Raw genomic sequence first — 17,736 nt, 5'->3', positions numbered from 1 at the left:
CAGGTTAGAGAGGCCGCCTCCATCTTGAAACTTTTGAACTAAAAAGTGGCCACAGCTGTCAGGCCACCATTGTGGAGGGGGAACACATTCACCAAGTGGCCTGATGTGGCCACAGCTGTGTCCACGCAGGCATGGAGGGCCTCAAACCTTGCATGGAGTACTGGTCCCTCCCGGTCATCTGCCTCCAGGCAGCTGACCTAATTCCCAACACTGCGAGGGGTCCGCAGGGTGACTAGAAAATTCCAGTTGGCCTCTGTTAATTGGCCTTAATAGGCCATTTACTTATGCTAATTGGTTACCTGCCATCTGTCCCGGATCCCGCCTCTGGGAAAATGGCCCAGGGGCGGGATGGTGTCGGCCTGCTGGCCGCCATCCACCTCCATACTTGGCCCCATATTGGGGCAAAAACTCTGCTCCATGTCTCTGGAAGATACTGCGACAGGCAGCATGTAGATGAAGAAGAGGGGAGGGATTGTGAAAGGGAAATCATGTTTAACCAATTTATTGGCGTTCTTTGAAGAAGTAACGTGCTGTGGATAAAGGGGAACCGGTAGATATTCTGTGCTTAGATTCCCAGAAGGCATTTGATAAGGTGCCACATCAAAGGTTATTGCGGAAAATAAAAGATCATAGTGTAGGGGGTAACCTACTGGCATGGATAGAAGATTGGCTAGCTAACAGGAAACAGAGATAGGCATAAATGGGTCATTTTCTGGTTGGCAAGATGTAACAAGTGGTGTGCCACAGGGATCTGTGCTGGTGCCTCAACATTTTACAATTTATATAAATGGCTTGGATGAAGAATGGTTGCTAAATTTGCTGATGACACAAAGATAGGTAGGAAAGTAAGTTGTGAAGAGGACATAGGAGACTACAAAGGGATATAGATAGGTTAAGTGAGTGGGAAAATATCTGGCAAATGGAGTATAATGTGGGAAAGTGTGAAACTGTCCATTTTGACAGGAAGAATAAAAAAGGATATTATCTAAGTGATGAGAGATTGCAGAGCTCTGAGATGCAGAGGGATCTGGGTGTCCGAGTGCATGAATCTCAAAAGATTAGTATACAGTTTCAGCAAGTAATTAGGAAAGCTAATAGAATGTTATTGTTTATTGTGAAGGGAATTGAATACAAAAGTAGGGAGGTTATGCTTCAGTTATTCAAGGTGTTAGTGAGATCACATCTACTGTACCATGTATTGTATTGGTCTCCTTATTTAAGGAAGGATGTAAATGCATTGGAAGCAGTTCAGAGAAGGTTTCCTAGACTAATACCTGGAATTGTCTTATGAGGAAAGGTTGGATAGGCTAGGCTTGTACCTGCTGGAATTTAGAAGAGTAAGAGGTGACTTGATTGAAACATATAAGATCCTGAGGGATCTTGACAGGGTGGGTGTGGAAAGGATGTTCTCTCATGTAGAAGAATCTAGAACTAGGGGGTCACTGTTTAAAAATAAGGGGTTGCCCATTTAAGACAGAGATGAGGAGAATTTTTTTCTCTCAGAGGGTAAAGCGTCTTTGGAACTCTCTTCCTCAAAAGTTGTTGGAAGCAGGGTCTTTGAATATTTTTAAGGCAGAGGTAGATAGATTATTGATTAGCAAGGGCATGAAAGGTTATCAGGGTAGACGGGAATGTGGAGTTGAGGTTATAATAAGATCAGCCATGATCTTGTTGGATGGTGGAGCAAGCTCAAGGGGTCGAGTGGCCTAGTCCTGCTCCTAATTCGTATGTTCTTATGTATGTTCGTATGCTTGGGAAGTCCCTACTCAGTGTATAACCCTTACCTTTCTGAATGAACACCAGCTCTGTAATCTTAATGCAATGTCAATAATTAAAGTTACTGTGTGCATTAACAGCAATGTTTATTACCTCAAAGTGACAAGCAATGTGTGTGGGAGCCACAGCCCTCTACAAGAACAGATTAGAAAAACTGTTACCTAAAATTTTATTGGCACAAGCTGTAGCATGCTTCCTGTGATTCTGAAATGTCTCCTTCCTTAAAAACCTTACACAATACAAGAGCTAAACCCTTACACAGTGCAGGAGCTAAACCCTTAGACTTCGTGAAGAGAGCTTGGAACTGCACTCCGATGGTTTGACCAGTATAGATTACTTTCAGATATTTGGCCACTATTAAAATGCTCAGAAATGACTAATAATTTAAATGTTTTTACATAGCTAATTTTAGCTGATTATTTGAGGGGGAATCTTGCTGTCTGGGCAATACTTCCATTGCAAACATTCCTCTTATTTAAGAAATAATTGTCATTGTGGTTGCAAATAAGCTTGATTTGTCCTCGTTTTAGGAAGGATAATTTTTATTTTCTTATCGTCATATATAGGAAAACTAAAGCTGTTAAAGTTTACAAGTATCAATTATGGAAAAGGCAATTTGAATTTCTTAAAAATATAACAAGCCTATCAACAGTTACTAGTTTGACAGAATGTTTGACATGTTGAAGCATCAATGAAAATGATGAGAAGTGTGATGCAGCTACATATAATCATAGAAACTCATGTCCAACATAAATTATGGCATTGATTGATCGCTCGGTTCAGAGCGTTAGCCTATTATCTAGACCTTTACTATCCACATAGTTGCTTTTTTAAATTCTTTCATGAGATGTGAGCATCGCTGGCAAGGCCAGCATTTGTTGCCTGTTCCTAATTGCCCTTGACAACTGAGTGGCTTGCTAGGCCACTTCAGAAGGCAGTTAAGAGTCAACCACATTGCTGTGGGTCTGGAGTCACATGTAGGCCAGACCAGCTAAGGACGGCAGATTTCTTTCCCTAGGACATTAGTGAACCAGCTGGGTTTTTATAACAATTGATCATAGTTTCATGGCACCATTACTGAGACTAACTTTCAATTCCAGATTTTTTAAATTAATTAACTGATTGCTACATATGCAAATAAAACATTTTGGAAATTAATTACAGTAGAGGTTAAAAACTAGCCTACAGCTTATGCCTCCTGATGTTATGCTCTGGTTGCACAGAAAACATAAAGAAAATTAAATTTTTGCATGCACACATCTGAAAGCTATCTATAAATGCCATCTGGAGCACTCTTCATGTTGCGTTGAAGCACTGTTACCTGAATTTGTCTGCTCAAGAGGACAGGCAGTGAGCATTAGCATCAGTGGAGAGTGTGTCTGTGTTTCTTGCATTCACTAGTTCACATTTTATCATGGTTTCACAGCTTGGCTGCACAACAATGTTTTATCTCTGGTTCTAATTGATTCTGTTCCTTAATATCTTGCCAAGTTTCCAGGCAGATCCAAAGAAACCGATTGGTGGTCACATTCTGGCTCACGCATCTACTACAAGGATTAGTCTGCGGAAAGGGCGAGGTGAACTGCGCATTGCAAAAATCTATGATAGGTAATGTGACTTTACATCAACATTCAGTGCGTACATACAGCTCACTGCAGACCTTATGGTCACTACATGTACGATTGAGAGATTTGGTTGTAAGTAGGCAAAATTCTTTGTTATTACTCAAGTATACTCTGAAACTATTACTACCACAGTACTATATACATTTTTAATACTTGGGAAGTAAGTAAAGCTATATGCAGTAAGTGCAAACATTTATGGGATGTTGCACCACTTTAAATTGCCTGCTGTCATTACAACATTTTCTTCATTAATAACGGCTGATTTAAAAACATGCTGTTCATAAAGAATTAGTGAGGACATAAGAAATGTTAGGAACAGGAACAGGCCATTGATCCAACAAGCCTGTCTGATTTGTGTAGATTGACCCTGCCTATAGATTTAATAGACATTTCATTTGTTAAATGAATGTGCCATGGTAGCATCATAATGATACCGGGAGAGTGTTGCTTTAATTGACATTTTAATGATTTTTCTTCAAGAGAAGAAAAGTACAGCTTCAATGCCATTAGTGCCCATCGCAAAATAAAGACTGCCCTTAGTACAGAGCGCACTAAACCACTTGCCTTATAAACAGGACACCTGAGGAAGCTATCTTCACTCAGCAATGAATCCATCCCATATCTTAGTAACACTTAAATAACAGGGCATGTGACTATACCTGTCATGCAACTGGAGGTGCATTCACCCACAGAGGTGGCTGCTTTGGCAGGATGTTATCTCAGTAGCAGCTGATCCTTTTGGGATTGACTATCATTTTCCATTTGTTATTTTGAGCTTTGTACTAGGCCCTGAATGGAACCTGTGCCTGCTAGCAGCAGACATAGGTCCTGCTGAGTCTATCATGGCCTCATCTAGGAATCACCTGGGAATGCACCCATACACACTCGCAAAGCGCTGGCTTGACATGAGTGGCCCAGGCATAAGAACCACCCACACAACTCCTTACGCTCAATCGGGATATTTTGGCCAGTATGAATGGGGAAGAAAGCAAGTTGATCTGAGTTCCACCACAAATTGTAGTCCTCCTCTCACCAAACTTTGCCAGAATTCTACCCCCTAGGAAGTGGAATTGCAATGTTATTGGGTGTCTAGCTGAGTAGTACCCGCTTGTTGTTCACTAACTGTTATTTTTTTTTCATGGGATGTGAGTTACTCTGAAGAGGCCAGCATTTGTTGCCCAACCCTAATTACCCTTGAGAAGGTGGTGGTGAGCTGCTTTCTTGAAGCGCTGCAGGCCATCTGGTGTAGGTGCACCAACAGTGCTGTTAGGAAGGGAGTTCCAGGTTTTTCACCTAACGACAGTGGAGGAATGGCAATATAGTTCCAAATTAGGATGGTGTTTGGCTTGGAGGGAAACTTGCAGGTGGCGGTATTCCCATGCGTCTACTGCCCTTGTCCTTCTAGGTGGTAGAGTTCACAGGTTTGGAAGGTGCTGTCAAAGGAGGCTTTGGCAAGTTGTTGCAGTGCATCTTGCGGATGGTATACACTGCTGCCACTGTGCACCAGTGGTGGCAAGAGTGAATGTTTAAGGTGATGGATGGGGTGCTGATCAAACGGGCGGCTTTGTCCTGGATGGTGTTAAGCTTCTTGAGTGCTGTTGGAGCTGCGTTCATCCAGGCAAGTGGAGAGTATTCCATCACACTCCTGACTTGTGCCTTGTAGATGGTGGACAGCCTTTGGACAGTCAGAACACATGAACATACGAATTAGGAGCAGGAGTAGGTAGGCCAGTCGGCCCCTTAAGCCTGTGACACCATTCAAAAAAATCATGGCTGCTCTGATTGTAACCTCAACTCCCCATTCCTGCCTACCCCCGATAACCTTCCACACGCTTGCTAATCAAGAATATCTACCTCTGCCTTAAATATATTCAAAGACAGTTCCAAAGACCCACGACCTACCGAGAGTAAACCCTTCTCCTCATCTCTGTCTTAAATGGGCGACCCCTTATTTTTAAACAGTGACCCCTAGTTCCAGATTCTCCCACAAGAAAAAACATCCTTTCCACATCCAGCCTGTCAAGACCCCTCAGGATCTTATATGTTTCAATCAAGTCTCCTCTTACTCTTCTAAACTCCAGCGAATACAAGCCTAGCCTGTCCAACCTTTCCTCATAAGATAACCCGGTATTAATCTAGTAAACTTTCGCTGAACTGCCTCCAACACATTTACATCCTTCCTTATATAAGGAGACCAACATTTCACACAGTACTCCAGTTGTGGGCTCACCAATGCCCTGTATAACTGAAGCATAACCTCCCTACTTTTGTATTCAATTCCCCTGGCAATAAATGAATACATTCTTTTAGTTTTCTTAATTACGTGCTGTACCTGCATACTAACATTTTGCAATTCATGCACTAGGACACCCAAATCCCTCTGCATCTCAGAGCTCTGCAATTTCTCACCATTCAGATTATATGCTTCTTTTTTATTCTTCCTGCCAAAATGGACAATTTCACATTTTCCCACATTATACTCCAATTGCCAGATCTTTTCCCACTCACTTAACCTATCTATATCCCTTTGTAGCCACCTTACATCCTCTTCACAACTTACTTTCCTACATATCTCTGTCATCAGCAAATTTAGCAACCATACCTTCAGTCCCTTCATGTAAAAAGTTGAAGCCCCAGCACTGATTCCTGTGGCACACCACTCGTTACATCTTGCTAACCAGAAAATGACCTATTTATGCCTACTCTCTGTTTCCTGTTAGCTAGCCAATCTTCTATCCATGCCAAAATGTTACCCCCTCCACCACGAACTTTTATTTTCCACAATAACCTTTGATGTGGCACCTTATCGAATGCCTTCCGGAAATCGAAGTACAATACATCCACTGGTTCACCATCCACAGCAAGGAACTCCAGTAAATTGGTTAAACACAGTTTCCCTTTCATAAAGCCATGTTGACTCTGCCTGATAACCTTGAATTTTTCTAAGTGCCCTGCTATAACGTCTTTAATAATAGCTTCCAACATTTTCCCTATGACAGATGTTAAGCTAACTGCCTGTAGTTTCCTGCTTTCTCCCTCCCTTTTTGAATAAAGGAGTTACATTCGCTATTTTCCAATCTAATGGAATCTAGGGAAATTTGGAAAATTAAAACCAACGCATCAACTATCTCACTAGCCACTCCTCTTAAGATCCTAGGATGAAGTCCATTTGGACCTGGGGCTTGTCAGCCCGCAGCTCCAACAATTTGCTCAGTACCACTTCCCTGGTGATTGTAATTTTCTTAAGTTCCTTCTTCCCTTCCATTTCCTGATTTACAGCTATTTCTGGGATGTTTCTTGTATCCCCTGTGGCAAAGAAAGATGCAAAATACCCGTTCAATTCATCTGCCATCTCATTTTCCCTTACTAATTCAACAGACTCACTTTCTATAGGACCAACGCTAACTTTGTTAACTCTTTTCTTTTTTTAAATATTTATAGAAACACTTAGTATCTGTTTTTATATTTCTCGCCAGCTTTCTCTCGTACTCTAATTTTCCCTTCTTATTAATCTTTTAGTCATTCTTTGCTGTTTTTTATATTCTATTCAATCTTCTGACTTGCCACCCATCTTTGTGTCATTATATGCTTTTTCTTTAAGTTTGATACTATCTTTTTTAGTTAACCACGGATGATGGGTGCACCCCTTGGAATCTTTCAGTCTCGTTGACATGTATCTATTCTGTGTATTCTGAAATATGTCTGCTACTGCATCTCTTTTGACCTACCCCTTAATCTACTTTGCTAGTTCACTTTTGATAGCTCTGCTTTCATGCCCTCATAATTTCCCTTATTTAAGTTTAAAATACTAGTCTTAGACTGACTCTTCTCTCCCTCAAGCTGAATGTAAAATTTAATATTATGATCGTTGCTGCCTAGGGGTGCCTTCACTATGAGGTCATTAATTAATCCAATCTCGTTACACAATACCAGGCCATGTATAGCCTGCTCTCTGATTGGCTGCAGGATATGCTGTTCGAAGAAACTATCCCGAAAACATTCTATGAATTCCTCATTTAGGCTACCTTTGCCCATCTGATTTTTCCAGTCTATATGTAGATTGAAAGCCCCCATGATTATCGCCGTACCTTTCTGATACGCACCCATTATTTCTTTAATAAAAGCAAAATACTGCGGATGCTGGAAATCTGAAATAAAAACAAGAAACAATGGAAATACTCAGCAGGTCTGGCAGCATCTGTGGAGAGAGAAGCAGAGTTAACGTTTCAGGTCAGTGACCCTTCTTCAGAACCAGTTCTGATGAAGGGTCACTGACCTGAAACGTTAACTCTGCTTCTCTCTCCACAGATGCTGCCAGAACTGCTGTGTATTTTCAGCGTTTCTTGTTTTTATACCCCATCCTACCCTGTGGTTTCTGTTAGGGGGCCTATACACCATTCCCACAAGTGACTTCTTGCCTTTATTATTTCTCATCTCCACCCAAACTGCTTCTACATCCTGGTTTCCTGAACTTAGGTCATCCCTCTCTATTATGCTAATACCATCATTAATTAACAGAGCCACCCCTCCACCTTTTTCTAGCTTCCTATCCATCCTAAATGTCATGTACCCTTCAATATTCAGGTCCCACTCTCTGTCATTGTGCAGCCATGTGTCTGTAATGGCTATCAGATTGCACTTATTTATTTCTATTTGTGCAATCAGTTCATCTGTTTTGTTTCAAATGCTACGTGCATTCAGATACAGAGCCTTTAGTTTTGTCCTTTTATTATTTTTGTAACCTCTAGCCTTGCCTGCTGATTTACTCTTAGATTTGTACTCACTGTTCCTTCCTGTCACAGTCTGTTTATCTTTTCCCATATTAATACCTTTCTCTCTTGCCTCGTCTCTACTCTTTGATTTATCACATTATCCCAAATTTGATCCCTTGCCCCCACTATTTAGTTTAAAACCCTCTCTACCAGAACCTTAACTGGACCAGTCACATAAATGCAGCGACGACAACAGCAGATCAGAGGCTGGAAATTCTGTGGAGAGTAACTCACCTGCTGAGTCCCCAAAGTCTGACCACCATCTGCAAGGCACAAGTCGAGAGTGTGATGGAATACTCTCCACTTGCCTGGATGAGTACAGCTCCAACAACACTCAAGAAGCTGAACTCCAGCCAGGCCAAAGCAGCCCACTTGATTGGCACCCCATCCACTACCTTAAACATTCAATCTGTCCACTACCAGCGCACAGTGGCAGCAGTGTGTACCATATACAATATGCATGGTAGCAACTTTCAAAACTTCCTTCAACAGCACCTTCCAAACCCATGACTTCTACCACCTAGAAGGACAAGTGCAGTAGATGTATGGGAACACCACCAGCTGCAGGTTTCTCATCAAGCCACACGCCATCCTAACTTGGAACTATATTCCCGCTCCTTCACTGTCACCGGGTCAAAATCGTGGAACTCTCTTCCTAAAAGCACTGTTGGTGTACCTACACCAGATGGACTGCTCACTATCACCTGCTCAAGGACAATTAGGATGGGCAACAAATGCTGGCCTTGCCAGTGATGCTCACATCCCAATTAAAGAATTTTTAAAATTACCAACAGAATTAAAGCACAGGCTAGAAACAAATGCTTTACAAAAAGCACATTATCTGTCACAAACCGTTGTTGAAACAGAGTCCGTAAATTCTTCCGAAAGCAAATTAAAAGTCCAATAAATTCAGCTGCACAACATCTGTTTTTTGGCTGCTAACTGCCCTACCAAACCTCCAATATGGCAGGCAGAAGCATGAGTACATTTTCAGTCCAGAACTGTGCCACTCACCATATTGAAAAAGTAAACAAAATAGGAGTCTTTTACCCATGCCTGAAGCAAGTGTTAGTTGCTTTGCACATGTAAATAAGGGGCTTAGCGCCTGCTTGAGGGGCCACTTCAAGATTAGTTTGTCCTGAGGCAGTTGGCTTCATTCATTTAAAGCAGACCTTGGGACCCTGGAAACCCACAAAATGGTTTTTCACATTTACTTACCTGAGGAGCCTGGAGGAGAAGGAGTGCCCCTCCCCTGGCTTCCCATTTCCCTGCACCCCACCACCACTAGCCTCCTATCTATCCATCCTGCTCCACCACCCACCAGTACCAACACCAGCTTGCTTTTCCCACCTCCCCCCCACCCCCCTCATCAAATCACACAGACGTTGGCCTCCTATCCTTCCCTCTCTGCCTGTTATCCCCATCCTTCCCCACCCCAACATCCTATTTCCCCATATTACCCCTACTCCAGCCTCCTATCTCCCACAGCAGCCTCCCACCCTTCCCCACCATGTTCTCTAATATTAGTGTAATTGGAAGGACTGTCTGGGAGCCTATTGCTGTCATGAAATCCTCTCATTTTCCTCAGTGCAGTACAGCCAGTTGCAATAAAACTAAAATCTGCCCTATAAATCCTGAGCACCACAGGCAACCCATGAAGGTAAACATAGAAACAAAGACAATAGGAGCAGGAGTAGGCCATTCGGCCCTTTGAACCTGCTCCGCCATTTATTATGATCATGGCTGATCATCCAACTCAGTAGCCTGTTCCCACTTTCGCCCCATACCCTTTGATCTCTTTCGTCCCAGGAGCTATTTCTAACTCCTTCTTGAAAACATACAATGTTTTCGCCTCAACTGCTTTCTGTGGTAGCGAATTCCACAGGTTCACTACTCTCTGGGTGAAGAGATTTCTCCTCATCTCAGTCCTGAAAGGTTTACCCCGTATCCTTAGACTATGACCCCTGGTTCTGGACTCCCCCACCATCGGGAACATCCTTCCTGCATCTAAGAAAGCAGAGAAAAATATACAGAAAGAAAATAAAGAAAAAGAGGAAACAAATAAAGACAGACACAATTCTCCCTCCCACGAATTTATTATACTTCTGTTTCCTCTCTTCTACCTCCCTCTGACTCTGATCTTCCACTTAGTGACTTCCTTAGACAGAAGGAGTTACAGATACAGATCTGCAGCTCACTACTTAACATGCAATGTATTGCAGCATTCTTTAGATGGGGCTTGTGGTAAGGCTACATATAATATTTAAGAAACATATGCAAGAAGAAGCATGGCGGTAGAGGAAATGTTTCCACTTCCGGGGGAGACCAGAACTAGGGGCCATAAATATAAGATAGTTACAAATAAATTAATAAGGAATTCAGGAGAAACTTCTTTACCCAGAGAATGGTTAGAATATGAAACTTGTTACTACAAAGAGTAGTTAAGGCAAATAGCAGAAATGCAGTTAAGGGGATAAGTACATGAAGGAGAAAAGAATAGAAGGATAAACTGATGGGGTGAGATGAAGAAGGGTGGGAGGAGGCTTGTGTGGAACATAAACTGGCACCGACCAGTTGGGCTAAATGGTTTGTTTCTATGCTGTAAATTCTACGTAATAAAAGTTGCCTTGTTTTGGCCTCGTCTTTAACTTTAATTTTTTTTTTTCCCTTGCTCTCAGCCCAGACTTACCAGAGAATGAAGCTACATTCGCCATCACAGCTGGAGGAATTAGTGATGCAAAGGAGTGAGACATCCAGAACAGAGATGAACAAAAGTTTAGAATTTTCCTGAGTATTTATTATGAGACAGTTGTTTTAGAAATGCAGAAGCTCAGAAGTTCTTGTTTACTTGACTGTAGAAAATTAAAAGATTAAAGATATCGTTGGGTTGTTGGAAAAGGTAGCTGTGAGAGAACTGGGCATTCTGTGTAACAATATCTGTTATGATATCTTGCCAATATTCTTCTCCTAGGCTTTCACAAGTTGGCCACTTTGGTGAGGTACCTAGGGACACCCAATGCCCGTGGAACTGAACCACAGTGATAGAGCACATGAGAAAATGAGAAAAATACCTTATACCAGTCAATGTCTTGTGCCATTGCACACGGTAACTTCAGTGGATTAGTGGACGGGGGTGAATTGGATCAACGCATGCAGATGGAATTCAGTCCCCATTTTAAAGTCATACCTTCTGTCTTTATTTTTATTTATATACTTTGATTTGGCATAATTCATAGCTAAAGAGTAAAACTTACTGCACTTTGGGAGGGGGAGCACTAGAGTTGGCTGCCGTGCAGGCTGAGGAAACTGAGGCCCTCCAGCCCCACCACTGCAGAGAGGTTTCTAGGGCTTATAAAGACAGTTTCCATTCTTTACATGGACATAGAACTAAATATTTAATATTTATATATATAATATATAAAATAGTTTTATGTATAGCACAAATTTCCCATGTCAGTTCTTTCCTTTAAAACTTTCTCAATCACATTCTCAGTACCGCTGTGTGTAATACGATGAGAAATTCATTAATATATGTGTACTATATATATTAGGCAAACCTGCACCTGCTACAAAATTGAGTCATGTAATAGTGCACTATCTATCAACTTTCAGGTGGCTGTTATACACTCCCTCAATATCATAAACCTACTCAGCATGCCAAGCAAATAATAGACATGCTGATTTGGTATTACTTAAAATAACTTGTAGCTGAGAGGGAATTAAAGGCTATACCTGGATCTCAGGGTTCAGATGATTACAAAGTGCATGAACATCATTTTAAATTCATTTAACCCTTTTGGTTGGATTTATAGTGTTGTAATTCACTCACAGATTTCTATTCTCAGGACCCCTTACCTCCAATACACTATCCCCTAAACAGGGCTCTTCCTTGCATTATTTTCAGCTCACACAAATAACAGACCTCTGCAAAAAAAAAAAAGCTGTTCTTGTATGTGAGAGCATGTAACAGATCCTAGATTCTACTAAATGCCATGCTGCTTTTGCTGTTTGTGGGATTGCTTTCTGGCGACAGGAAAAGCATGCTCTTAATAACCTTTCTGCATCACCAGGGTCCATGTCGCATGTCCAGCACAATGCAATGTCTGGTACCGTTTTGATTTCTCTTAAGTCAAAGAAAGATGAGGATAAGGCCTGTTTGAGCTCTTAGTTTTCTTTCCTGACAGCTGATGCTTCCAAAAGCATAGCCATAAAGAGTACAGGTAAACTAACATTTTCAAAATGTAGAGTTGCTGAATCTCTTTGTGTTTATTGGACAGTGGCTTAAGATGATTAGTGAATTTTTGAATGGAGAAACTGTACTCTGGGTAATTTGTTAATTTGTGTCTGTTAACATACACATAATAAAATATAAATCAGAAATAACACATCACTCTCAACTCTGGCATATTGTATTATAACCCTTAAAAAATATTGTATCCCTGTGAATGTTCTGTGTATCTTCTGTGAATGCTGAAAACCTGTAATTGGTATTCCATTGTTTTCTATTGCCTGTGACATCACACACACCCATTATGCTTAATTGCTGATGGCTTCTTACTGTCCTGTGGAGTTAATGGAAGACTTTTTAGGAACAAGAAAAGGCCTTTAAGCCAAATAAACCCATCCCTTTGTTATCTCCATCTGTGCAGCCAGCCATTTTATATTAATGAACCCAAGAAAACCATTCTTATTTATATTGCCTAAATAACAACCGTGATCTCTTAAGAAGTGATTGATTGGGTATTCAGTGCTTTAGAAGTCCTGAGGAAATTGTAAAATGCAAGTTCTTCTTATTAGAAACTATTTAGAGGTTGTATGTGCCTCAAGCCAGTTCAAAACAGCACATTCCTTTGTAATTGAACCCTGAGCACGTGGCATTCAACTGAAATTCGTTGAGCAGCATGATCTTGGGCTTCGCTACTGTTGGACAAATGCTAAACTTCCTCATTCATGAATTTGAACTAGTACATTAATGTTAGGAAGGCTGAAGGTAAACTGACTGCATTATGAAATAGTTATCCCTGTATATGTATGTAGCACCTTGGGATGTTTTATTACGTTGAAGGCGCTATATAAATATAAGTTGTTGGTACTAGAACAGGCAAGTACAAAATGAACAAGCCTGAAATGAGTCTCCTCAGGATGAAGATTTATTAAAAAGACTCTTAGCTGGTAACTCTCGAGTCAAAAGGCTGTGGATTCAAACTCCAATTTATGACTGAAGCTTATAATCAAGGCTGATGTGCCCTTGCATTATTAAAAGAGGGGTGTACTTGATGTCTGAAAACCAAGGTCAGGTCTGCCTGTCCCAGTGAATCATGTTAAAGATCACTTGGGAACATCTGAAGAGGAACAGGAACATACCCTGGTACTTTGACCAGCATTCCTCTCAACCATCTATAATATATGACAAAAGGTTTCATGGTGTAAAGCCAAAGGGAGTGGTAATGGGGCAAGTAATGAAACAAAAGATGTGTCTAGAGGAGGTATGAATGGCAGGATAGCAGCCGTCCAAACACAAAGGACAGCAATTAAGAATTAAGAAACAAAAGGAAAAAAAAACCAGCAAAAAAAAAATGAAACAAATTGGGAGCAGAGGTTATGATCTAATATTGTTGAATTCACTCAGTCAAGAAGGCTGTAAAGTGCCCAGTCAAAAGATGAGGTGCTGTTCCTTGAACTTGCTTTGAAAAAGCACGCCAAGAGATTGGAGACTGGATATAAAGCAGTGGGAATGTAGAAGGAATTCGGAGCCAAATCAAATACAGGAAAAAAATTGAAAAGTGATGTCAGAGTGGCATCACAATCAACAGAAAGAGCAGGGAAGCAGAAAGCAGGCTGAGGTGAGTATACCGGTAAGCTTTTGATTTAATTTAAATTAATCAAATATAAATTGAGACTTGATTGATTCATTAGTATAAAAACTAAAGTTGATTTTATAATTTATGATATAATTAAAATCAGTGCTTAATTATTCATATCTAGGGAATAAAGTAAAAAATTAAATAATGGGATAGTAAAACTGAAGAAGTCTGAATTTTTCAGCAAATTAAAATCTAAGGCTTTTAGATAATAAGAGTTAAATAAAAACATTTCTTTTAAACTCCCTATAAAATAAAGAGACATCAGCAAAGGAAAATCAGCTGATTGGTGAGTAGCTGATGAGTCTTTTTTAAGTATTAAGTTTAATAGTCTAAAAAATCGAGGCATGGTAGGGCAGCTCAGACCAGTGGAGTGCACAGCCTGCTCCATGTGGGAACTCCAAAACGCTTCTCATCTCCTGGACAACCATGTGTGCAGGAAGTGCCATCAGCTGCTGGGTTTCGGAGTTTGAGTAGCAATTGTTATCACTGCGGTGCATCCATGAGGCAGAGACTTTTATCGATAGCATGTTTATAGAGACGGTCACACCGCAGCTTAAGGGTATGCAGGCACAGAGGGAATGGGTGACCATCAGGCAGTCATGTAGTGCAGCAGTACCTGAATGCATCTCACTCACCAATCAGTGTTCCATTCTGAATACTAGTAAGAGTGATGGTTCCTCTGGGGTGTGAAGCCTGAGTCTAGTCCAAGGCGCCAAAGCTGGCCCAGCTGTACAGGGGGACAGGAGGAAGATTGAAAAAACAATAGTGATAGGGAATCTCATAGTTAGGGGAACAGACATGTGTTCTGTGGCGGCAGGATGGTATGTTGTCTCCCTGGTGCCAGGGTCAAGGATGTCATGGTCCGGCTCCAGAGCACTCTGAGAGCGGAAGAGTGAACAGCCAGAGGTCGTGGTCCCTACCAGCACCAACGACATAGGTAGAAAGAGGGACAGGGTCCTGCAGGCAGAGTTTAGGGAGCTAGGAAGGAAATTAGCAAGCAGGCCCTCAAAGGCAGTAATCTCCAGATTACTCCCAGTACCACATGCAAGTGAGTATAGAACTAGGAGGATAGAGCAGATGAATGTGTGGCTTGAGAGATGGTGCAGAAGGGAAGACTTCAGATTCCTGGGACATTGGGATCAGTTCTGGGGGAGACAGAACCTGTACGGGCTGGATGGGTTGCACCTGAACTTTGCCAGGACCAATGTGCTTTGCAGGGTGATTTGCTAGTGCTATTGGGGAGGGTTTAAACTAACTTGGCAGGTGTATGGGAACCAGGAGGTAATATTAGAGAGGAAAACCAAGGTGTACAGAGAATTGGGAGAGACAGATAGTACCAGAATAGGAAATAGTAAGGCATTAGGAGGGTTCATGTAAGGGGGACTGTAATAAGGTCTAAATGACATTTGCTGTGAACGTATATGAATGCACAGAGTGTGGTAAATAAGATTGATAAGCTGCAGGCACATATTAGCCAAGTGGAAATATGACGTTGTGGCGATAACAGAGACCTGGCTCAAAAAAGAGCAGGACTTGATACTAAAGAGGAGAGGAGCAGACCTGCGGGAAGAACACGGAGCAAGGAGCGGATAAATAGAGCCCGAGGATTGCAGCCTAGAGCACTTACCTTCCAGGAGAGCAGCAGAGAGGAGTCCAGGCCGGAGTTTGAAAACAAAGTGAGCAGTGGCGTCACAGGAAAGCTGCAAGGTAATTGGTTGGTGAGTAACTGCTGTTAGGGAATAACTCTAAACAGCTGAGTTAGTACACCAAGTGTTAGGGTGCGTGTGTAAATTGCTTAATAATAAACAAGTGAATAACTTTTTTTTCAGTAAGGTTTATTTTAACTAGTGAACTGATTTTTAGTAGGATTTATCAGTAGCTTCAAAAGTAATGGTCAGGACTTTAAATTGTAGTGCATAGTGTTTGGAGTAGAACAAGGCCCCTAGCATAATTAGTATTTTTTAATTAAAGGGAGTAACTAAGTAATCTAAAGGTAAGTCATGGCAGGAGAACTCACACCCGTGATATGCTCCTCCTGCGCTATGTGGGAAATCGGGGATGCTTCCAATGTCCCTGGCGACCATATGCGCAGGAAGTGTATTCATCTGCAGCTACTGGCTACCTGTATTACGGAACTGGAGCTGCGGGTGGATTCACAGTGGAGCATCCGCGATGCTGAGATCGTCGTGGATAGCATGTTTAGCGAGGTGGTCACACCACAGGCAAATGATGCAAAAGCAGAAAGGGAATGGGTGACCACCAGGCAGAGCAGAGGAAGGCAGGTAGTGCAGGAGTCCCCTGTGGCCATCCCCCTCCCTAACAGATATACCGCTTTGGATATTGTTGGGGGAGATGGCCACAGGGAAAAGCAGCAAGAGCCAAGTTCATGGCACCATGGTTGGCTCTGCTGCACAGGAGGGGAGGAAGAGTGGCAGGGCTAAAGCGATAGGGGATTCAATCATAAGGGGAACAGACAGGCGTTTCCGCGACCGCAAAAGAGACTCCAGGATGGTATGTTGCCTCCCTGGTGCTCGGGTCAAGGATGTCTGTGAGCGGCTGCAGGGCATTCTGAGGGGGGAGGTCGAGTAGCCAGTTGTCGTGGTACATATTGGTACCAACGACATAGGTAAAAAAAAAAAGGATGAGGTCCTACAAGCTGAATACAGGGAGTTAGGATGTAAATTAAAATGTAGGACCTCAAAGGTAGTAATCTCAGGATTACTACCAGTGCCACGTGCTAGCAAGAGCAGAAATAGCAGGATATATCAGATGAATACATGGCTGGAGAAATGGTGTAGAGGGGAGGGATTTAGATTCCTGGGACAGTGGGACCAATTCTGGGGAAGGTGGGACGAGTGCAACCTAGACGGGTTGCATCTGGGCAGGACTGGGACCAATTTCCTCGGGGTGGGGGGGGCTGTTTGCTAATGCTGTCGGGGAGGGTTTAAACTAGAATGGCAGGGGGGTGGGAATCTGAGCAGGGAAACAGAGGAGGGGGGAGCAAGGATAGAAATGAAAGTCAGAAAGGTAGGAAGCAAAAGTGGAAGGCAGAGAAAACAAGGGCGAGAAACAAATAGGGCCATAGTGCAAAATAAAGCTAAGATGACTAACAATGTTAAAAAGACAAGTCTAAAGGCATTATGTCTGAATGCACGGAGCACTCACAATAAGGTAGATGAATTAACAGCATAAATAAATATAAACGGTTATGATATGGTTGCGATTGCAGAGACATGGCTACAGGGTGACCAAGGATGGGAACTGAACATCTAGGGGTATTCAATATTTAGGAAGGACAGGCAAAAAGGGAAAGGAGGGTGGGGTAGCATTGTTAGTAAAGGAGGAAATCAATGCAATGGTGAGGAAGGATATTGGCTCAGAAAATCATGATGTGGAATTTGTATGGGTGGAACTAAGAAACACCAAGGGGCAGAAAACATTGGTGGAGGTTGTCTGTAGGCCCCCAAACAGTAGTGAAGATGTAAGGAATGGCATTAAACAGGAAATTAGAGACACATGCAATAAGGGTACAACTGTAATCATGGGTGACTTTCATCTACATATAGATTGGTCAATCTAAATTAGTAATAATACTGTGGAGGAGGATTTCCTGGAGTATGTGACGGTTTTTTAGAATAATACGTTGAGGAACCAACTAAAGAACAGGCTATCCTAGACTGGGTATTGTGCAATGAAAAA

General features: G+C 42.0%; 1 protein-coding gene across 1 annotated transcript in view; it reads left to right on the top strand.

Annotated features, from left to right (window-relative positions):
- dmc1 (DNA meiotic recombinase 1) overlaps window positions 1-12,726 on the top strand; it is a 186,581-nt gene extending 173,855 nt beyond the window's left edge. The window contains exons 12-13 of the mRNA XM_068019900.1: window positions 3,268-3,384; window positions 10,852-12,726. Coding sequence (XP_067876001.1) covers window positions 3,268-3,384; window positions 10,852-10,921 — 187 coding nt within the window. The 3' untranslated portion in view covers window positions 10,922-12,726. The remainder of the gene's footprint in view (window positions 1-3,267; window positions 3,385-10,851) is intronic.
- Window positions 12,727-17,736: the final 5,010 nt, after the last annotated feature.

Source organism: Heterodontus francisci, chromosome 41, assembly GCF_036365525.1.
Source record: "Heterodontus francisci isolate sHetFra1 chromosome 41, sHetFra1.hap1, whole genome shotgun sequence".
NCBI lineage: Eukaryota > Metazoa > Chordata > Chondrichthyes > Heterodontiformes > Heterodontidae > Heterodontus > Heterodontus francisci.
This window is presented reverse-complemented; position numbering and strand designations above follow the sequence as displayed.